Source organism: Scyliorhinus canicula, chromosome 15 (genome assembly GCF_902713615.1).
Source record: "Scyliorhinus canicula chromosome 15, sScyCan1.1, whole genome shotgun sequence".
NCBI classification, from domain to species: Eukaryota; Metazoa; Chordata; class Chondrichthyes; order Carcharhiniformes; family Scyliorhinidae; genus Scyliorhinus; species Scyliorhinus canicula.
This window is the reverse complement of record NC_052160.1, coordinates 136682380-136705994: the sequence shown is the minus strand read 5'-3', so window position 1 is coordinate 136705994 and position 23615 is coordinate 136682380. Positions and strand designations below refer to the sequence as shown.

Genomic DNA, 23615 nt, shown 5'->3' with positions numbered 1-23615 from the left:
ACTTTGAAAGTAGCGACACCGCATGGACTGGGGTGACTCACCCCCCACCTTCTGAAGAGCAAGTAGGGATGGACAGCCAATCGTTACATCCAATTATGATGTTTTTTTCAAAACCCTTCTGATATCGCCTTCTTTGCTATTTCTCTGGTGGGCGTGCCAATGGTTCTGGAGCAGAAAGGGAACATTAATGATACACCTTCCTCCATCACTGAAGGTCTTAGCCATATTTATTTGTAGTCTGCGCACTCCTGTCAATGCGACCAACGCAGCAAAGCAGCATGACAAATACGTCTCAACAAATCTCTTTCCTGCTTCCTCAGCAACAGCTCTGCGATGCCCACTGCTGGCAGGGTGGTGAACTGCTCCACGTACTTTTAAAGAAACCACATTGAACTTCGGAGAGCAATAGATCGACGCCCCTAAGAGAAACTCAATAAACTAATGGGGGAGATAGGATGAGTATGTCAGTAGGGTTAGATGAAGTAGGATGGAAGGAGATTTGTGTGAGCCATGAACATCAGCAGAGAACAGTTGGCACAAATCATGCCCTTGTGTGAATTCCACCTAAGTGCTATGTAGAGAATCAAAAAATTTAATTTATAATCAAGACAATCCACACAAAACCACTGACAGAAAGAGAGCTCGAATTCTGAAATGGCAAATATTTTATCTTCCATTTGGTGCGGTGACTGAAATAGTTTGGGCTCACTGTGTGATGTTAATAATTTCTCGTGTGTTTCTAAATATATAGGCCTAGATCACTGGGAGCGGTGCGGTACTTAACTTAAGATGCTGATGGACCTTCCGGTGGCGGCCATGGAGGTCGCTCATTTAATAGCTCCCGCCTGTAACGGACTTTTGGACCTTTTCCCCTGGTTTTTTTCCGGATTTTATGGGATAACGTAGTGAAGAGTGAGACAGTAAGGAGAAATCCCCCTCCGTTGGATGGAGAATTGGACCAGACGTGGCCGTGTGAGACGACAAAGTCCTATAAGGGAGACGCAAGCAGAGCTGGTAACACGGGACAGCATGGCGGAGGGCAAGGGCCGCGGGGAGACGGCACAGTGGTCGACGGAGCAGCTGGTGACGTTTTTCGAGGATTGCTTCGCCAAGCTGAAGAAGGACATGCTGGACCTGATTAAGGCTTCGATTCATCAAGTGGTTCAGAATCAGGAAACCCATTAGCGAGCGATCCAGGAGGTCGAACAAATGTTGTCCGAGCACGAGGAGTATATAACTGCTGGAAAGCAAGGTGGGGGATGGTGAACGACCGCCAGAAAAGAATGCAGGAGAAGCTGGAGGACCTGGAGAACAGGTCCAGGAGGCAGAATCTCAGAGTTGTTGGCCTCTCTGAAGGCAGTGAGGGATCGGATGCGAGGGCCTATGTGACGGACATGTTGGAGAAGTTGATGGGGGGCTGGGGCGTTCTCTCGGCCCCTGGAATTGGACAGAGCACACAGAGCCCTTGCGAGGAAGCCCAGAGCAAACGAGCCGCCGAGGGCGATGGTGGAACGTTTACACCGTTTCATGGACAAGGAACATGTTTTGCGGTGGGCCAAGAAAGAACGGAGCAGCAAGTGGGAGAACTGTGAGTTGCGCATTTATCAGGACGTGGGAGCGGATTTGGCCAAGAGGCGAGCTGGGTTCAATCGGGCAAAAACGACCCTCTTTAAGAAGGGGGTGAAGTTCGGGATGCTGTACCCAGCCCGCCTGTGAGTCACACTCGCAGGAGGGACTTGTACTTTGAAACGCCACACGAAGTATGGACCTTTATTAAAGAAATGAAGCTGGAGGCGAATTAAAAGACACTTATGCCTTGGAGAAGTACTGTGGCGGTGATTTGTGGTGCTGGATTGTAAAAATTTAAGTAGCTCTATGTGAAATAATGGGCTGTGTGGATGGTTAAAGGTTGATCTGTCTTGCAGGGATCTTGTTAGAGGGGGGGGTGGGCTTTGAATTTAGTTCTGCTTTTTGGGTGACTATTTTTCTAAAGTGATTGTTTCTTCACTGTTTTTTTCTGTTTGTTTAGTGGGGAATGTGATGTTTTTAAAATGTTTATTCATGTGGGGGGAGAGAGGAGAGTACAATAGGGAGATAGACTCCATGGTGCCATGGGCGGGAGCTATCGAGTCAACATGGGTCAACTGACTCGGAAGCGCAGTGGGGGGTGGACAGATGTTAAGCTCGAGCTCGACTTGGAGGATTAGGTTTTTAATGTTGTTGCTGAGGGTTGGGGAGGGAACTGCTTTGCTAACAGGGGAGGAACTGTTACAAAGGGGACAAATGGGCAGTTAGGAACGGCGACAGCCTGAATGGGGACTCGAGGAAGCGGTGGGCACGGGCTCGAGGTTGGTCTAAAAAGGGTGATGGCTAGCCGGTGGGGGGGGGGGGGGGGGGGGGTGGTTGGAAGCCCCCACACCCAGGCTGATCACATGGAACGTGAGAGGACTGAATGAGCCGGTCAAGAGGGCTCGCGTGTTTGCGCATTTGAGGGAACTGAAGGCGGACGTGGCAATCCTACAAGAGACATACCTAAAGGTTACAGACCAGGCGAGATTGAAGGGGTGGGTTAGCCAAGTGTTCCACTCAGGACTGGACTCAAAGACCAGGGGGGGTAGTGATCTTGGATCAGCAAACGAGTAGCATTCGAGGCAGGGAGAATCGTGTCAGACAAGGGGGGTAGATACATAATGGTGAGTGGGAAGCTGGAGGGGGTGTGAGTGGTACTTGTGAACATATATGCTCAGAATTGGGACGACTTGGAATTTGAGGCGGGTGTTAGGTAAGATCCCAGACTTAGAGTCACATAACCTGATCATGGGAGGGGACTTCAACACAGTCATTGATCCGGAATTGGACCGGTCAAAATCCAGGACAGGGAGGAGGCCGGTATGGCAAAGGAATTGAAGGGCTTTATGGAACTGATGGGGGGAGTAGACCCAGGAGGTTTGCACGGCCGAGGGCGAAGGATTTTCCTTTTTTTCACATGTCCACAAGGTATACTCTCGCATCAACTTTTTTGTTCTGAGCAGGGTGCTAATACCGAAGCAATTGTATTCAGCAATTGCAGTGTCGGATCATGCCCCGCACTGGGAGGATCTACGGGTTCGTGTGGAGAGAGGGCAACGCCCGCTGTGGAGACTGGATGTGGGGTTGCTAGCGGACGAGGCGGTCTGTGGGCGGGTTAATAAGTCCATCCAGAACTACCTGGGAACAAATGAAACCAGGGAGGTCTCTGCAGTGACGGTCTGGGAAGCTTTGAAGGCAGTAGTCAGAGGGGAATTAATCTCGATACCGGCCCACAGAGAAAAGGTGGAACAGGCTGAGAGGGATAGATTAGTGGAGGAGATACTCCATTTGGAGAGGAGATACTCGGAGACCCCGGACATGGGGGTACTGAGGGAGCGGCGGAGGTTACATGTGAAGTTTGGGCTGTTGGCCACAGGGAAAGCAGTGGAACAGTTGAGGAAGGCAAGGGGGGGCGATCTATGAGTACGGAGAAAAGGCAAGCAGAATATTGGCGCACCAGCTCAGGAAAAGAGAGGCGGCCAGGGAGATAGGTAAAGAAAAGAGGAGGGTTGAACGAGTTGTTTAAGAACTTTTATAGTAAATTATAGTGAGTCTGAACCCCTGGCTGGGGTGGAGGGGATGAGGCAATTTCTCGATCAGTTGAGGTTCCCGAGGGTGGAGGAGGACCTGGTGGAGGGGCTGGGAGCCCCAATTGAGATTGAGGAAATAATCAAGGGGCTGAAGGGCATGCAGTCGGGCAAGGCCCCGGGGCCTGACGACTACCCGGTAGAATTCTGTAAGAAGTTTTCAGAGATATTGAGCCCACTGCTGCTGAGGACATTTAACGAAGCAAGAGAGAAGGGAGTCCTCCCCCCAACAATGTTTCAGGCCGCGATTTCATTGATCTTGAAATGGGAGAAGGATTTGGAGCAATGCGAGTCATAGGCCTATTTCTCTTCTGAATGGGGATGCCAAACTGCTGGCTAAGATACTGGCCACAAGGATAAAGGACTGTGTCCCGGGAGTGATAGGGGAAGACCAGACGGAATTTGTTAAGGGCAGGCAACTCAAGGCCAATGTTCGAAGGCTTCTAAATGTTATTATGATGCCCTCAGAAGGAGAGGAGGCGGAGGTGGTGGTAGCGATTGATGTGGAGAAGGCTTTTGATTGGGTGGAGTGGAATTACCTGTGGGAGGCGCTGGGAAGGTTTGGGTTTGGTGAGGGCTTTATTGACTGGGTGCGGTTGCTCTATCAGGCACCAGTAGCGAGTGTGCATACGAACCGGCTGAGGTCGGGGTATTTTGAACCGGGGGCCGAGGAAAGGGTGCCCCCTCTCCCCGTTACTGTTTGCTCTGGCCATAGAGCCATTGGCCGTGGCATTACGAGCCTCTAGGAACTGGAAAGGGCTGGTTCGGGGGGGTGGAGCACCGGGTCTTGCTCTACGCAGATGACCTGCTCTTGTACATTTCAGACCCGTTGGAGGGGATGGGGGAAGTAATGTGAATCCTGGGGAATTTGGCAATTTTTTGGGGTATAAATTGAACATGGGGAAAAGCGAGATGTTTGCGATCCAGACAAGAGGGCAGGAGAAGAGACTGGGAGAGCTGCCGCTTAGAATGATAGGTGTAATGAACTCCAATTGGCTTTATTGGTTGGCCAATTGGAGTATGAGCTCCCTCAATGATAGCTCATTGAGGGGTCCCATATAATCACATGTGTAGGCTTTGTGAGCCAGTCTTAAGTTGACTGGACTGCTAGCAGCACTGTTTGTAGCTGCTCCTGTAATATCGTTATTGTAAATAAATATTGGTGTGGTGACGGAACTCCTGCCTCCCGTGGATTACTACAATAGGGAAGAGCTTTCGATATCTGGGAATCCAGGTGGCCAGGAAAAGGGAGGTACTACACAAGTTAAACCTATCCCGATTGGTAGAACAAATGGAAGGGGACTTTAAGAGATGGGACATGCTCCCGTATTCACTGGCAGGGAGGGTACAAACCGTAAAGATGACGGTCCTCCCCAGATTTCTGTTTGTCTTTCAGTGCCTCCCCATCTTCATCCCTAAGGCCTTTTTCAAGCGGGTGAATAAGATTATTTTGGGCTTTGTGTGGGCGAGTATAACCCATCGCCCAGTGTTGCTGGAGTGCAGACGGGGGGAGGGTGGGTTGGCGCTGCCCAACTTCTGCAATTACTACTGGGCGGCTAATATAGCCATGATCAGAAAGTGGGTAGTGGGGGAGGGGTCGGGATGGGAGTGGATGGAGGCGGCGTCATGTAAAGACACCAGTCTGCGAGCATGGGTAACAGCACCTCTGCCATTCTCGCCGGCCCGATACTCCACAAGTCCGGTGATAGTGGCGGCTCTGAGGATCTGGGGGCAGTGGAGGAGCTATAAGAGAGTGGAGGGAGCATCGATTTGGACCCCGATTTATAATAAGCATCGGTTTGTACCGGGTAGGCTGGATGGCGGGTTCCGGAGTTGGCAGCAGGCAGGAATTAGAAGGATGGGGGATATATTTATAGACAGGAGCTTTCCCAGCTTGAAAGCTTTGGAGGATAAATTTGAATTGCCAGCAGGGAATGGTTTTAGGTATTTGCAGGTGCCCGACTTCCTGAGGATACAGATACCAGCCTATCCGCTGCTGCCGCCACGGGGGATACAGGATAGGGTAGTTTCCAGTACCTGGGTGGGAGAGGGAAAGGTATCGGATATTTACCAGGAGCTTTCGGAGGCGGAGGAAACTCCGGTGGAGGAGCTTAAGGGCTAGTGGGAGGACGAGCTAGGAGGAGAGATAGAGGCGGATCTATGGCCGGATGCCCTAAGCAGGGTTAATACCTCCTCATCGTGTGCCAGGCTTAGCCTGATACAATTTAAGGTAGCCCACCGGGCACACATGACAGCGGCTAGGATGGGCAAGTTTTTCAGGGTAGAGGATAGGTGTGCGAGGTGCACGGGAAGCCCAGCAAATCATGTCCACATGTTTTGGGCATGCACGAAGCTCAGAGGGTTTTGGCAGGGTTTCGCTAAGACAATGTCCACGGTACTTAAAACACGGGTGGTGCCGAGTCCGGAGGTGGCGATCTTTGGAGTGTCGGAAGATCCGGGAGTTCAGGGGGCGAAAGAGGCCGACGTCCTGGCCTTTGCCTCCCTGGTAGCCCGGGGACGGATCTTATTAATGTGGAGGGACTCGAAGCCCCCGAGTGTAGAGACTTGGGTCAGTGACATGGCTGGGTTTCTCAGTCTTGAGTAAATAAAGTTTGCCTTAAGAGGGTCAATGTTAGGGTTCTCCCAGAGGTGGCAGCCGTTCGTCAACTTTCTCGGGGAAAATTAAAAATGTCGGCAGATGCGGTATTCTGGGGGGGTGGGGGGGGGGGGGGGGGTGATTATTGTTGTATGGTTGAGGTGTGTGAAGATTGGGCTGGGGAAATGTTTCATATACATTAATAAAAAAAACTGAAGATGCTGATCCATGTTGGGACCCTGAGGAAGTCCTGAAGCACCTGCAGTACAATTGCCTGGGGAGGTTAAACCTCCTCTGGGCTTATTTGTACTGCTGGGAGTCTCTGCAAGTGTCTCAAAGTCAAAGACGTGCTACTTGCCTGGATACTGAGTACTTAGCCGACACTGTTTAATCACGTATTGTTTTCTTTTTTATTTCATTTAGAGTACCCAATTCTTTTTTTTTTCAATTAAAGGGCAATTTAACGTGGCCCGTTCACCTCCTCTGCACATCTTTTCGGGGGCGTGGGTAAGACCATGAAGACACGGGGAGAATATGCAAACTTAGGGGCTGGTTTAGCACAGTGGGCTAACAGCTGGCTTATAATGCAGAATAAGACCAGCAGGGCAGGTTCAATTCCTGTACCAGCCTCCCCGAACAGGCACCGGAATGTAGCGACTAGGGGCTTTTCACAGTAACTTCATTGAAGCCTACTTGTGACAATAAGCTGTTATTATGAAGAGTGACCTGGGGCCTGGATCGAACCCGGGTCCTCCGCACCATGAGTAGCAGTGCTAACCACTGTGCCACCGTGCTGCCCCCGACACTGTTTAACCTCTGGTGTAACTCAGTGATTAACAGCTCAATCAAACCCACCATACTAAGTGACCCCCAGATGCACCCCACTGACCCAAAGATGTACAGGTTAGGTGGATTGGCCACGCTAAGTTGTCCCCTAGTGTCCAAAGATGTGGAGGTTTGTTGGAAGAGTGCTGTTTGGAAAGGCCAGTGCAGACTCAATGGGCCAAATAGCCTTCTTCTGCACTGTAGTGATTCAATGGATAATAAGAGTCAAAGGTGCAGTTTGGGAGAAACCCATTGCTGGGGCCTGGAGAAGGAGTTGAATGAATATTTTGTGCATGTCGTAACTATTCAACTCAGCGAAGGGCAGGGAGAGACAGAGGAATTCAACAGATTCACAAGTCAGAAACGTAGGATGCTGGCTTTGGAGGTTTGTGGGTGATGGATCCAAGCAGCCATTGTTGAAGGTTTATATATAGAACATACAGTGCAGAAGGAGGCCATTCAACCCATCGAGTCTGCACCGACCCACTTAAGCCCTCACTTCCACCCTATCCCGATAACCCAAGAACCCTTCCTAACCTTTTTTTGGGTCACTAAGGGCAATTTAGCGTGGCTAATCCACCTAACCTGCACGTCTTTGGACTGTGGGAGGAAACCGGAGCACCTGGAGGAAACCCACGCAGACACGGGGTGAACTTGCAGACTCTGCACAGACAGTGACCCATCAGGGAATTGAACCTGGGACCCTGGTGCTGTGCTACCATGCTGCCCGACCAGTGTTTGTTTCAGACCAACACTGTCACTGTTGTTGGGAACAACGCTACGATTGTTGGGTGCAGGAAGTCTCACTGTCTCTGAGTGAACTGCGACACCATCCTGAAATCCAGAAAGGTCTGAATGCAGAACGTAGTCTCCAAAATTTTGAATTCCACACTTTCAAGTCAATTCGGACTAACCCAAGGCCCAGAGCAGTTCCAGAACTGGGCGACAAAAGGCTCTTAATATACAGCATCGCTTCAGGTTCAAATAAAACATCAGAAGAAAAGCAGGTGAGCATGCTGCAAAGCCATACCTGAACCAGCCAGGAGAGCATCATGCCAGTGCTGTGCGGCAAAGCACCCCCACAGGCGAGATCAATGTCCTGCCATTTCACCCAACGCTTTCAGCGATCCAACAGGATTGGGCACTATGGCAAACAGTGCAAGATAAAAACCTTGAGAAAGCAGAAGGCCCAAAGATCTTCCATATGAGGTCAGCACTGCAAGTATGGAAGACACAGCAGTATTCTTGGGTGTGGTCAAATAAATTTGTTTCTCATTTCAGAATGCGGACATTTCTGTCAATGGTCACAAATTGTAAATTTGACACAGGAGCCAGCGGTCAAAAAAACTGTGGCTAAAAGACCAATGGCTTCAAACGACAGACTAAACCCCCCGCTATGGACCCAGAGGAAACTAGCTTCCAGCCAATGGCACAATCCTGGAACCACTAAGTTACGGTGGCAATTAAACCTTTAAGCAGGGCCGCACGGTGGCACAGTGGGTTAGCCTTCCTGCCTCACATTGCTGAGGTCCCAGGTTCAATCCCGGCTCTGAGACACCGTCCATGTGGAGCTTGCACATTCTCCCCGTGTCTGCGTGGGTTTCACCCCTACAACCCAAAAGATGTGCAGGCTAGATGGATTGGCCATGATAAATTGCCCCTTAATTGGAAAGAATGAATTGGGTACTCTAAATTTGTTTTTTAAAAACCTTCGAGCTGATGCATGTTATCCATAACCAACCTTTGTCTCTCACAAGCAGAGATGCCTGTGTAACCCTGGACTGTCTCAAAATCGTAGAGGATATCATTGTTGTTAATCATACATAACTGCAAGTTCCCGAATATCCTTATTGGGACTTCAGCTCTGAACTTTGCAGAGCAGGTTTGTCCATTCTTGTTACAGGTTCTGGAAAAGCTTCAATAATCCGACCAAGCCAACCACCCCAGAAGTAACCACGGTGCCTCCAGTGGAGGATTTAAAAGTGAGCGAGCAGCAATCCAACGGGCTTCACCCTCCGGACTCGATGGTGGTGCAGCAGAGCAACACTGAAACCATTAAACATGCACCGCAACTCCCAGCCAGCATGCCAAAGCCACAAAAATATGCTGCAACTGGGTAGCAGCCATCCATTGCTGAGAGCGGAATGCAGGCGTGGGCGTACCATTAAACCTCATTCTAGTCACAGGAATGCTCATCTTGTGCCACAGAGGATATCGCCACTACCTACGTGGAAGAAGCAAAAGCAAGAACAAGGAAATGCATGCAACGTTCATCCAGCCCACGGGAAATAATTTAGGGTTGCAACCACCAGCCAGCACAACTGCCAAACTGACCATGCTGCGGTTCAACATGAAGGAAGAAAAGGGTGAAAACATATCCAAAAGCTAAAACAAGTTCCAAATCTGCAGGCAGGACCAGCAGTGACACAGACTCCTCCTCCTCCGACAGTGGTGCAAATGAAATGTGGCAGGATTAGAAGACTGCCTGTATCTTCAAACTCAAGGGATTAAGGGATTGTGGGAGTGGGGGGGGGGGGGCGATGATAATATAAAATTGCTGTAGTCCCAGGTGACCATAGGCTGCTTTCTCATTTGACAGGGAGAGCTGACTGGTGGTGATTTAACCTGAGCGTCACCACACCTCAGGTGAAAGGCAAGACTGAGAAGGCCTGAACAACCTCTTGAATAACCTCAGCCGGTACAGGAATGGAACCCATGCTGCTGGCCTTGCTCTGCATCACAAACCGGCTGGCAAGCCAAGTTAGCTAAAGTATAGTACTGTGAATGCAAAAGACCTTGCTTGTGAACTCAGTGTTAGTCAGATCAGAACTCAACTCCAAAGCTTTCTTACAAAGTCTGAATACATTAGCGCCAACCAGCAATGACGTCATCTCCCCAAGCTGAAAACAAATTAACTCCCTGGAGAACATGCAGACTCCGCACAGACAATCGAACCTGGGACCCTGGTGCTGTGAAACAGCTGTGCTAACCTCTCTGCTACCTAAACATCTCAAGGCACCTCACAGGACCGTTACAAAGCAAAATTTGACACCGAACCACATAAGACATTATTAGTGTAGATGACAAAATGAGGTAGGTTTGATTGAATGTCTTAAAGTCAGACCGAGCATTAGAGAGGCCAAGAGGTTTTAAGAGGAATTCCAGAGGTTGGAGCCTAGTTGTAGGCATAGCCCCCAATGATGGAGTAATTAAAATTGGTGATACTCAAAGGCTAGAATTAAATAAGCATGGGTATCTCAGGGGGTTGTGGGACTGGAGGACATAACAGAGATAGGGAGTAGCGTAGCGGAGGGAGCTTTTGAAAAAAATGTGAGAATTTTAAAATCGAGGCATTGCTCAACCAGGAGCCAATGTAGATCAGCGAGCACAGACATCTTAGTGTGAGTAAAAGACATGGACAGCAGGGTATTGGATCACCTCAAGTTTACAGAGGGAAGCATGTGGGAGACTGGTCAGGAGTGCTTTAGAATAGTTTAAGTCTAGAGGTAAGAAAGACCTGAATGAGTATTCCAACAGCAGCTAAGCTGGGTCAGGGGTGAGGTCGGGTGATTTGATTTGATTTGATTTATTGTCACATGTACTGAAGTACAGTGAAAAGTATTTTTCTGCAGCCAAGGGAACGTACACAGTACGTACATAGTAGACAAAAAAGAATAATCAACAGAGTACAAATGGTACATCGACAAACAGTGATTGGTTACAGTGCAGGACAAGGAGCCAAACAAAACAAATACATGAGCAAGAGCAGCATAGGACGCCGTGAATATAGTAATAATAATAGCTTATTGTCACAAGTAGGCTTCAATGAACTTACTTTAAAAGCCCCTAGTCACCACATTCCGGCGCCTGTTCGGGGAGGCTGGTATGGGAATTGAACGCGCGCTGCTGGCCTTGTTCTGCATGAGTTTAATAAGATCACCTCTCAATCTTCTCAACTCCAATGGATACAGGCTACAACAATGGTTACGCTTCAGAAGTTGACTGTAAAGGGCATTGCGGAGCACTCTGGTCATGAAAGGCACCATATCACCCTTGTCCTTCAAGCTGTTTGGTTGTTTGGTTAAACTTCTGTTTCTTTACATGAAAATGCCTTGAATAAAATATATTTTTTGTAAATTATTGCATCAATGCAGTGTCATTTTAATGAGCTGAAATTAGTGATGGAAGAAAAATGATCGCCCGAACAGGGACTTGAACCCTGGACCCTCAGATTAAAAGTCTGATGCTCTACCGACTGAGCTATCCGGGCCCTGAAAAAGGAGACGCTCAGCGGCTATTAGAGCCTGCAGCACCACGTGATTGGTACTAACTGATATTTTCTATTAAACGTCCCAAGTCACTAAAACTGCAGCAGCGTGTTAAACAAACTAAATATTACCACAAAATGTCGAAAACTCCGAGTGGCCTCAAAAAATTTAATTTATCTGAAGGGAGCTCGGAAAGTAAACTGTCTGTGATAGTTCGGTGGTCGCCATGTTTGTTATTGGCAAGTGGAAGCAGCATGTCCGACGAGCGCCATGTTAATTGCTGGCCGGCGCCAAGAGCACATCCGGCAGGCGCCATGTTTCCCGCTGGCAGATGCACAAGGAGCGCAACCGGCGGGTGCCATGTTTGGTGCTGGCCGGCGCCAAGAGCACATCCGGCAGGCGCCATGTTTCCTGCTGGCAGAGGTAAGGAGTGCCACCGGCGGGCGCCATGTTTCCCGCTGGCAGACGCACAGGAAGTGCAACCGGAGGGCGCCATGTTTCCTGCTGGCAGCCCCAAGGAGCGCATCCGGTGGGCGCCATGTTTATTGCTGGCGCCGGGCGGCAGGTGGCAGCGCAGCGGCGATCGGTCGACGGGGAGGTTTGATTAGCCGCAGATTGGCGGCTCTAAACCCGTTCTTGGTACTGGTCTTTACCGTTCTTACAACCGTTAAGTCAGCGAGGTGCTAAAGTAGGCGGCGCAAAGGTCGGGTTTTAGACGGCTTTAGCGTGAGCGGAATGGAGGAGCGGGTAGGCCGCGGGCGGTCGGAGCGAAGCCTCGGACTCGCCTGAAGCGGCGGCCCGCCGCAGGGGCCGCCTGAGCCGGCCCAGACAGAGAGGGGAAGGCCGATGTGCTGCAGGAATTGGGGGTAATATTTAACCAGAGGATCTTCATTGTGTTTATTCAAGTTTATTTTCTCCCAGTTAAAGTGATTATTTATTATTTCTATCTGCAGCATCAGATGGTTTTTGTCCCACAAGAGTCAGTCAACCTGCTGGAAGCAGGAGATCCACCTTGACTTGGATCTGACCTGGCACCCATGCCCCTTTTTGGGTGTTGATGCCAGGCTGCCAGCCACAGTTTATAAATGCTCAGCCTGGCTGCTGGACCCCCTCCTGTGCTTCACAAAGAGTTTACATTCGAAACTCGCAGATGCTCATTTTTCTGGCCATTTCCCCATTGCCCTGAGATGTTTCTGCCCTTGGGTTTTGTCACTGGGATAACCTGATTTCCTCCGCAAAAAGACCCCTTTCATGGCTGGTGAGATGTGGATCTGCAAAAATGCAACCCTTGCTCCTCTTGAGTTGGGTTGATGGGGCCAAAAGAGGACCGTCCCAGCGTTCCCATTTCTCAAGATTCTAGATTCAAGATAGGGTGGCCCATCTTCAGGATGGGCACTTGCTGGACTTTTTTTGGACCTTTCACCTGGAGGAAGGAGCAGTGCTCCGAAAGCTAGTGTTTGAAACAAACCTGTTGAACTTTAACCTGGTGTCAGACTTCTTAATGTGCTCACCCCAGTCCAATGCCGGCATCCCCACATCAGGACTTTTTTTTAACATTCTGTCTTTTTGCGGCTTGGTTTTGTAAGCACTTGATGTTTTTCCTGTTTCAAATTGTGCAGCTTAACATGGAAGGCAGGGCTTTTATTACTGGCACTTTGACTCCACTGTGGCTCTTTTTCTGTTCCCCCCTCAATTGGCTCCTGCCATGTGAGATTGCATGGCAGAGGGCACGCAATTGAGTGAACCATGATTTAGCTGTCAGGTAAAAGTAAATGGGACCACTTCAAGTAATTTGGGGTGCGATCACAAATCTTTATATTTCATCTGTTTGAATTGAACAGAGTTGGTTGCAATACCTCAAATTTGTTCCACTAATATTTTTTGAAGTTGGGTGCCAAAAATTTGTTTCTGTTGAAGAGGAATTCTGAACCGGAGTATTCAGATCAGAGCTTCCTTTGATTACTTGTCTCTTTTTTATAAATTAAAACTCAGCATTTGATATGCCCCCCTCTCTTGGTTGGCATTATAGAGGTATATGGGTGAGATGACACTGTTTCGCAAGTTCAGAAAATACTAAATTGGCACCGGGGAACATCGTCCCATTGCGTTTTATTAACTTTGTCGCCTCCCTCTCCTTCCCAGGCTATATTTAGGTTTTGCATGATTGTCCACAGAAAACAAGGCAGCATCAACCTTGATTTGTGATTAAAAGCCCTTTTCCTGTGTCATCCCAATCTGTCAATGTACCCTTGTCTGTAGAACACTGCAAACTGTGTGAAACGCCATATGTTAACAAATTGTTTGCACAAAACTAAACAAAAAATAAAACGCAATCGGCAATTGATGGAAATAAATGCCAGTGTACCGTAGAGGAGCATTATGCCTCTTTTGCCTGTCATTTCTAAAATGGGCATTTTGCCTATTTTGATCAAAAAGTATACATACCCAGTATCTATGCTCCCAGCGCTCATGCCCAGCCCTCAAACTGGTAATAGGCCTGGGAGAAGCTCTGTAACGGAGCTATTCTTGTGGGAACACTAATACGAGCGTGGTCTATTTTCAGAATGTCAAGTAAGTAACCAGGTGCTGCACCGTTTGTAAATATATCTTGTATTCAGATGGAGACCCGGGGTGCCGACTTCTCCATTTGCAATCATCCCCAAAAGTCAAAGTAATGCATTGTGTAAAGCATTTTGAGACTTTTCAGTGGAATGAGTTGCTGCATCAATGGTTGATTAGTGCCAGTGTTTCAGGTCTTCTGTGCCCCAATGCACAGATGTCATGACTGATCCGTTTTCAGCACTCCAATCACTCTTAACACGACAATTCCTATATGTGTTACAATTGAAAGTATTTTTTCTTTTGTTCTCGTCAATGGGTGAAACTGCTTTCAGCAGAATTTGTAACCCATTTATTTGACACAGCTTAACCAATTCCCTCTCTTTGGACCCAGTCCAGTTTGGTTCTAATTCCAGCCTGGACCCATGGTTTGGGTGCTCCTTCTGAATGCAATGTTAGTAACTCCTAATTTTAGATTTGGTTTTGCTTTGTTTACTGTGTTTGAAAACTAACTGGTTGTAGCTAACTCTGGGTATTAGCAATGGAATTATTGAAGCTTCCTAGTGTTAAAGCTGCAGTATCTCCTTTTGCATGTCATTGTTTCCCTATCCACTGATCTGTTGATGTTTGATCATGAGCTGCGGTCATTGAGGAGAATATTTGATTCTATTATCAAGTGGAACCCAATGTTCTACTCTTTCATCTGCCAAAAATGAACACAGCTCCGTTCCAGCAGAAATGGTGCTGTACCTGGAGACCTGTCCTGTCTTCGCTTGCTGAAAAGGCTGCGGGACTTTTCAATGGTCAGGCTTCCACCAGGCATGCTGGTGGACATCTTGGGTACATCGAACAGGATAGAGGAGTTCTCTCTGGGTCAACTCTTAAGTTTAAATTCTCTCCAAGATAGTCTGCCTGTGAGCACTGAACAGTGGCTGAATATGTTCAGTTCCCGTTTTTTATTTATCCCAGTGCTCACTACCTGACACTGATTGGGATTACCAACCGTTGATCACATTCAGAGGAGTTGTCTAGGCAGCAATGGCATATACCCCTATTGCCGGGTGTGTTGTATAAAGTCTGTTTGCAAATGGAGATACTCCAGTGAAAATTGAAAATGTTTCTGAGGGTTGGGTGCCAAAGCATGCCGGGGACGCTGCTTACAAATTTGGGGAGGTTGTTTGTGCTTTCCTCCAATAGGTGCAGATGTCCTGGAGAAGCAGAGTTGGACCCGTGTGTGTTTTTTATTAATTAAGTTAGCCAATTGTCGCCACACACAAACACACACAAAAAAATTCGCAATCCAAGGCCAATCAAGGCTGCGGAATCTCTTGGAAGATTGTAGAAAGAATGGGGTATTTTCCATCGGCTGTAAGTGTAGCAGCAGTCCGGCTACATGGTTATGAACTTTATCGGCGGAGTTGATTTTTAATCCCTGGCTTCCTGCAGTTCAACAGAGCAGAAGATGGACTCATTCTAGCACCTTCAAGTAGAGTATTTCTAAGGCACTTTGTGCATGCAGATCGCAAATATTTCTGCCCAGTGTGTGTGAAGATGGAGGTGATACTGAGCCATTCATAATTGACGGATTCAGTGTTGGTTGGCCTGCAGGGACACCTTGGCTGGATGCCTGAAGAAGAGCACCCATATTGCTGACCGTTCGAAGGTACATTAACTGTCCCCTTCTAATAGGGTAACTCTCTCTTTCACTGGTGAAGCATTGGTTTGCAGTAAGCATATGGTGCTCATGCACATTGGAAATATTAAAGACACCCTCCCAAGTAACCATCTTTGTCGTTGGTTCATGTTATTCAAATAACTACTCAGCCCAAGAGTTGACATACCCTCGCAGTAATTGATTGGGCTGGTGATTGAGACCAGCTCATAATGGGCATTCAGAGCTGGCACCGTCCTGCCTCCCTCTATCCCACTGGTTATTTGAGGCATTTAACCACCACATTTGAAATGCTGCATGTAAAATATCTGTCCACCTGTTGCATGCCTACTCTGTCCTCCTGCTTTAAGGAACATTTAAATACATTTTTCTTCAGTTGGGCTTCCTGATTATTCTGCATTTTGTTGTAGATTATAATCGTTTTGCGTGTTTTAAATCTCTTTTTGTGCGGCACCATTTGATTTTTTTTCCCTCTGATTATATAACCGCTGTAAACCAGGAATCCCCAGCTGGGATTACCCCGCCCATCTAGCAAGAGCCTGGGGTTTTGATTCACTTGTTTCCCTCTCTGAACTCTTGTTTAAAACACACATGTCTTGCATGTAGTATGTCTTTGATGACCCAACCCTTTTTGTCAAATTCTCTTTAGTATTTTGTGGCTCTTGATCTTTGGTTACTTAATTAATGAAGTCAGTGCAACTTGAACACTATTTGTAACTGCATGACAGTATTGTGCAATTCACCGACTTTGCAATCTTGTTTCTCTTTTGGTTTCGATAAAGGGTGGACAAGGTTCCAGAAGACTAGCGTCTTGTCATCTCGCCTAGACAGACTATCTTGCTCTGCGACTCAACAGATAAGAGTGTGGACAAAGTAACAGTGAAAGTCTTTGCTTGATTTGGGAGGAGCTGATATACTCTAGCCATGACTCAACAAGGAGACGATTGCTACTTTTATTTTTATTCTACATGTGCCAAGGTTGGTTTGCAGCATTTTGAGTGAGTCTTTGGGGGGTTAGCAGACCGTTCTCAATGCGATATACCAGAAGCACTGCTGCCTCACAGCGCCAGGGACCTGGGTTCGGTTTCGACTTGTGGAGTCTGCACATTCTCCCCGTGTCTGCGTGGGCTTCCTCCCGGGTCCTCCGGTTTCCTCCCACAGTCCAAAGATGGTTAGGTGGATTGGCCGTGTTAGGTGGGGTCTCGGGGATAGGGTGGGCGTTTGGTTCTGGGTAGGGTGCTGTTTTGGAGGGTCGGTGCAGACTTGATAGGTCGAATACCCTCCTGCACTGTGAGGATTCTAAGAAAGCTAAAAGAATATTATTCCAGTAAGATCAGTCCAAAACTCCGTTTTGGTATCTTTCTCGAATAGCAACCTTCCAATTGACTAGTAGTCTGAGGTAGTTAGACTAATGACTAGTTTGCGTACCCTACTGAATAAATAAAACATATATTTTATGGTTAATGATGAGCATGGTCGCACATTTATCTCCCAAGAATTGAACAACAGTAATGCAGACTAGTTTTTGACAAATTTCCGAATGTTCCAAAGCAAAGTGTTGCATAATCAGATGGCACAACAAAAATATATTTGACCTAATTTTATTGCTGCAAATGGCAACTACTTCATAGAAAATGCCTTTCCTCTCACTGTTTGAGTGGCATTAAGAAAGTGTACTGACAGCAACAGCCTATTGATACCTTGTTCTGAACTTGTATGTTAGTATCAGTGAAATAGGGAGTATTAGCTCAGCTTGTATTAATGAGACATGAAGTCCAGGAATAGGTTTTGTGCGTTTATTAAATTTGCTTTTGCTTTACAGGGGGATAACTGTCTTTTTCGTCACTGTGAAGCAGCCCTTGGTAGTGAGACCATCTGTACCTTATGGCAGGAAGGACGTTGCTTTCGGCAGGTCTGCAAGTTTCGTCACGTGGAGATTGATGTAAGTCGTCAATGGAGAAGCTTCCATGTAAAGATATGTCGCCGATAGGTTCTGTGCATCTATAGAAGGAATTTTCTGAGCAGGAGTACAAAGTTACAACTGTAATATTAACACCCTTAATTTTCCTGGTGTTTCTATTTGTATAATTTTGCTCTCTTAAAGAGTCATAGATGTTTACAGCCTGGAAACAGGCCCTTTGGCCCAGCTTGTCCATGCCGCCCAGTTTCTATCACTAAGCTAGTCCCACTTGCCAGCATTTGGCCCATATCCATCTGTACCCACCCTGCCCATGTAACTGTCCAACTGTTTTTTAAAGGAAACAATTGTACCTGCCTCTACCACTGCCTCTGACAGCTCATTCTAGATGTTCACTACCCTCTGTGAAGAAATTCTCCCTCTGGTCTCTTTGGTATCTCTCCCCTCGCACATTAAACCTCTAGTTCTAGACTCAGCTACCTTTGGGAAAAGATGTTGACTATCAACTTTATCTATGCTCCTCATTATTTGATAGACCTCTATAAGATCACCCCCTAAGCCTCCTACACTCCAGGGAAAAAGATCCAGCCTCTCCTTACAACTCAGACCATCAAGTCCTGGTAGCATCCTCATAAATCTCTTCGGCACTTTTTCTAGTTTAACAATATCCTTCCTATAATAGGGTGACCAGAAATGAACACAGTATTCCACGTGTGGTCTTACTAATGTCTTGTACAAATTCAACAAGACATCCCAACTCCTGTATTCAACGTTCTGACCAATAAAACCTAGCTTGCTGAATGCCTTCTTCACCACCCTGTCCACCTGTGACTCCACCTTCAAGGAGCTACGAACCTGTACCCCGAGATTTCTTTGTTCTGTAACTCTCCCCAACACCCGACCAGTAATTGAGTAGCTCCTACCCTGATTCGATCTACCAAAATGCATGTCCTCACCTCTATTCAAATTAAACTTCATCAGCCATTCATCGGCCCACTGGTCCAATTGGTCAAGATTGCAATCTTATACAACCTTCTTCACTATCCACTATGCCACCAATCTGCAAACTTACTAGCCATGCGTCCTACATTCTCATCCAAATCATTAATATATGTAACAAATAACAGTGGACCCAGCACCGATCCCTGAGGTACAGCGCTCTTATCAAGTTTTCTTGCCCTGTTCCTCTGAAGCTGCATGCCCTTGAGCCGTGCTGTTCAGACTGTTGTCAGCGTGTTATTTGCAATAAGATTAATGTTTGTGATGTTACTTTATTGTGAGGAGTACAATAAAGTATGTTGTCTGTTTCCTTTTTTTTAGAAGAGGCGAAGTGAAATACCTTGCTACTGGGAGAAGCAACCCACTGGGTGTACAAAGTTGAACTGTGCTTTCCGCCACAGCATGCCTCGCTTCATTGAAGGAGTCTTCTTCCCTGCTACGAAAGGTACATGCGCAAGACTGTGCTTAACTGTTTTCCATGTCCATTGAAAAATCTAGTCTGGCCCTTCTGTGCCAGTTCGCACTCTATCAGTGCTTCTTCTCGCAATTGACACATAGAACAGTACAGCACAGAACAGGCCCTTCGGCCCTCTGTAGCAGAATATGAAGATGGGTGTCGGGCAACCCTCGTTGTACAGGCTAAGAAATGTATCAAAACGTGTTTCCCAGAGTATGGATGACCTTGAGAGTGGGAAAGGTGACCCGTAGAATTTACCCTGCAAGCCATTTTTGTTAATTTGATGCTGTGAGCTGCCGTGGTACAGCTTCTTTGTGAAGTAACACATGGAGTTCATTTGGTGAGTTGTGACAAAATCACACGAGGTGACCTTCAACAGACAGCAGAAATTTCCACTTGAAATTAGAAATGTATTCTCTTCTACTCACTTGCAAAAGTATAAGTAAATGCCTTGTTCCTGAAGAAATCTGTGCTTCTGAGAGATTGAGCTTATGGCTGTTTCTGCGTACTACTCCATGATCTGCATTTGATTATTTTCCTTTGCAATCTATCGACTGGAGTCTTTTAAAATATTTTTAAGGTTGAGGTAGACAGATTCCCGCTGAGCGAGGAGATGGAAGGATATTGGGGGTAGGCAGGAATGTGGCGTTGAGGTTACAATCAGATCAGCCAGGATCTTATTGAATGGTGGAGCAGGTTCGATGTGCCAAGTGGCCCAGCCCTGCTCCTCGTTTGTATATTCGTAAGTCAGCTAGTGTATATCAGCAATTTGTGAAACATATATGGGTCGTAAATTATTTGGGGGAGTTCAGAACTCTGGATAACAGCAGGCTGGTAGATTTGAAATTTTACATTTTCATATTCAAAAACTAAATGCTGTTGATTGTTCTATTTATACTTGGTGCTTAGTTTTTTTTTCTGATCTATTTATGGAAAGTTGTTTAGCCGTGTCTCATTATGTTTGTCCCTGAAATGCCTGGTTAATAATTTAAGTCGTTAAACTGTATGTTTGCTGCTTTTAGTTAGTCACAGCTCTACAGCCCTTCCGCCCGTGATGTCTGCGCCAGCCATCAAGTGCCTATCCTAATCCTATTTTCCAGCACTTAGTCCATAGCCCTATATGCTATAGTTCTCCAAAGTGCACTGTTACCAGTTTAAAATCTTGTTTGTCTGTACTATGGTTGCACGCCACAGGTGTTTTGTGCATTCCGTGCTTAAATGTTCCGTCGCGGCTGTTTTTCACAAAGATTTGTTCCCTCTTCTCAGGTGTCCAAACCAAGCAGGAGGTGGCTGAAGCAGCTGAAGAGCCCATGTTACCACAGTTACCTGTGAACCCGTTGCAACAGCCCAAGATCCCTATTCAATCTAATCCATCCCTTCAGGTTCGAGGAGTAATGAAGCTCGAGGCAACAGAAAGTGTTCCAAGCCCCACGCACCCCCCTGTGGTTATCAACGCTGCCGATGATGATGAAGATGACGACGGTGAGCTAGTTTAGGTTGCAGTGTGTCTGCCTTTTCCTGCCTGTGGCAGGTTCGTTCCTCTTCCCCTTTTGAAGGTATTGTCTCACAGTTCCGTGATCGCCTTGATTTGCAGAGTTTATAGACGAAAGGGATTATTAGCAGTCTTGCATCACAGCCCAAATTCAGTCAGGAGATTACCTGCTTTGCCTTTAACTAACATTAGAAGTGAAACTGGTTTCAGGTTTTTTTCGGAAAATCATTTCTGTTCCTCTCTCCAGTATAACTTGGAGTCTTGACAAAGGTTTTCTGGCTCTGTGAACTGAGCTTCATTCTCTTCCATGAGTGCTGTACCCAAGGAGGGTCCTTGGCTCATTGTCTGTTGGTGCTTCATCCTGAGCCCTTTTCCGTAGCACTTTAGGAATTAAGTGTCAGAATAATATCTACTTCTGTTACTCAATGATATAATTAGTTCGTTATGGGGGTTTGATGGCTAGCTAAGGCCCAAAACCAAATTGTAAATAAATGCCTATAATGAAATGAAAAAAACGTGCCTCCGCCATATTGGGGAATGTAAAATATGTATGCCGGCTAAAGGGGGCGGCCACAGTTGTTACTATGAAGATGCTTACCTGTAAATATACATGTTATTTTTTGCGTGTTTTTTTTTTCTAATAATTTGTAATTTGTTGGATATAAAATATGAAAACTCGATAAAAAAACATTTTTAAAAAAAAGGTGGAAATAAGACATCAGTCAGGAAAATTAGCTACTACCTTCGCTGAATCGTTTATGGAGAAGAATGTCAATTGGGCAGTTGCAGTGGGGATCCTCCTCCCTTCTAAAACATAATATGTTACTTAAGTATACAAACTAATGTGCTTTTGTGTGCCTTTTTCATGAAAACAAAATTTAAATCCATTTTTACTTCAGCAATTTTCAGTAACCTTGGTTGCTGGTTAACACCATTTACGTCTCCCTATGGCTTCATTGCGGTCCTGAATAGCAGAACTTAAAATTAGTAGGAGAACCATTACATTTTATGTCAGGCCAGGTGCATCATTTTAAAATTTCACATTGGCAGCTATTTTTGTTTTGCATGTACATGTTTTTGAGCTGTTAACCATTTCTATTATTTTTGTCTTTTGCAAATGCAGTACTCAAACTGCCCTGTTATGTACATCACTCAACTCTTCAATATGAAGGTAAAAATGGTCTCCATCGGTCAATGGGTCTTTATTCCCCTTCAGGAGTAGAGATCCTTTACAGTTAGCAGTAAATTTGATGGCCCAGTAAGGCTCTCTTAGGGAGCGATAGAAAAGCTACATGGAAGTGAAGGAAATAGTAAAGGGACAGAGGTTTATTTCACGTGATTTATTTAATGTGTGAGGGACAGGACTGTATCCTGAACAGTCACCAATGTTTCCATTCTAATTTCAGATCAGTTTTCTGAAGAAGGGGAGGAAAATAAAAACACGCAGCCTCCAACTGCAGAGGAACAGAATGGCATCCGCATTCTTTCAGCCAAGAGACAGGCCTTCCCTGTTAAGAAAGGTAATTTGGGAGGGATTTGCGGGGATCATGTCCCGGGTGCTAAAAACAAGAGTGGTGATGGGTCCAGGGATGGCAATTTTTGGGGTTTCGGAGGACCCGGGAGTCCAGGGTGAGAAAGAGGCCGATGTTTTGGCGTTTGCTTCCCTGATAGCCCGGCGACGAATATTATTGGCATGGAGGGACTCAAAGCCCCCGAAGACTGAGTTGTGGCTTTCGGACATGTCGAGTTTTCTGGGTATGGAAAAAATTAAGTTCGCCTTGAGGGGATCTGTACAGGGGTTCGCCCGAAGGTGGCAACCATTCATTGACTTCTTTGCGGGAGAGTGAGCGTCAGCAGTGGTGGGGGGAGGTTAGAGTAGAGTAGGAGGGATAAATTGGCGGGTAGTGCCGATGGGAGAGGAGAGGGCTGGTGCAGTATGGTACGATTGAAGTATTGATTTTACGTGGATGTTTGCAGTTTTGCCTTTTTTTGCTTTCTATTTGTTGATGTCTGTAACTGTTTACAATGCTGAAAAATACCTCAATAAAATTGTTTATTTAAAAAAAAGGTAATTTGAGAGAATCCCAGAAATAACTAGAAACCCAGGGCCTCCTGGAGTTCATATTTGAGAGGACAGTTCTAGTTTGTCACTGCAGTTGAAAAGGAGACCAACTCTTGGGCTTACCACAAGTAGGTGACATGTTGAACCAACTAATGGGGGGGTGCAAGTGAACATGCTTTGATAGCTAACTTTTTCCACTGCCTCATGAAGGGAAATGAGGGTTGCAGTGTTAGATTTAGATGAGAAAAGATTGTTTTTCCTGTTAAGCTTCATCAAGAAAATTGTATTTTCTTCAGTGGTAGTATTGTCACCTATATGGAAAATAATGGACTTTTCAGAGGTATGTCAGTAATTGCAAAGATGTTGCCCACGTCCCATCCTCTCCACCCTTTATACAATCTCTCATGACCAAGCTGGCCTTTCTTTCCGTGGGTGCGGATTCATTTTGCTGTACTAGTAAAGATCATGTTTTCTGTCAGCAGATGACCATTTGGATTTTGGTATAAAAACCCTGGAGCAGATTAAACAGAAGAAATTCATGAAGGAAAAAATGAAGGAAATGGGTAAGTCTCACCCTTGCTTATTTGGTTTGCTGCCTCTGTTTATGTGTGTTGGGGGGTTTGGCAGAGGTCCTCGTTAGTGTTACGGGAGACCGTAATTGCATCTTCTGTGCGTAATTGTGCAACTTTATCCCTTTTGTTTCTAGTCATAGATAATCCCTCAGTAGATCTGGTGGCACAGGCCCAAAATGTGGAGCAAAATTCTGAAAATCTAGTCATTGAAAAAGAAAATGTGAGGACGATTTTCCGAACGGTGACCTTATCTCCAAAGAAATGTGAGTGTTTTAGTTCATCATTATTAAATCGAGTTTCATGGCAGTGCTTGTAAATTGTCATTAGCTAGATGCAAGAGGGTTTAATTAAATAAATTAGTTTTTGTCATTCCTCTATATTTTTACCAACGAGCATTCCACTTTAACAGTGTCTATAAACCTGGACTCTTGAATAATAATAATAATCTTTATTGGGTTCACAAGTAGGCTTGCATTAACACTGCAGTGAAGTTACTGTGAAAAGCCCCTATCGTCACATTACAGCGCCTGTTCGGGTAC

The 23615-nt window shown here is 46.3% G+C and overlaps 1 protein-coding gene and 1 non-coding gene across 5 annotated transcripts in view; one reads left to right on the top strand and one right to left on the bottom strand.

Moving 5' to 3' along the window:
• Positions 1-11274: 11274 nt before the first annotated feature.
• On the bottom strand, positions 11275-11347 carry trnak-uuu. Its single transcript has one exon. It is a non-coding gene; the product is annotated as a tRNA-Lys (tRNA).
• Positions 11348-11870: 523 nt separating this feature from the next.
• The window catches only part of zc3h11a (zinc finger CCCH-type containing 11A), a 34187-nt gene continuing 22442 nt past the window's right edge, over positions 11871-23615 (top strand). The window contains exons 1-9 of one of the 4 annotated variants that reach the window (XM_038821029.1): positions 11871-11984; positions 15102-15567; positions 16359-16554; positions 17399-17518; positions 18815-18938; positions 20217-20432; positions 21849-21962; positions 22984-23067; positions 23211-23339. In XM_038821029.1, the coding sequence (XP_038676957.1) occupies positions 16501-16554; positions 17399-17518; positions 18815-18938; positions 20217-20432; positions 21849-21962; positions 22984-23067; positions 23211-23339 (841 nt within the window). In that variant the 5' untranslated portion in view covers positions 11871-11984; positions 15102-15567; positions 16359-16500. Of the gene's footprint in view, positions 11985-12220; positions 15568-16358; positions 16555-17398; positions 17519-18814; positions 18939-20216; positions 20433-21848; positions 21963-22983; positions 23068-23210; positions 23340-23615 lie in introns of those variants that run through there. The other 3 variants (XM_038821030.1, XM_038821031.1, XM_038821028.1) reach the window with 3 other exon arrangements.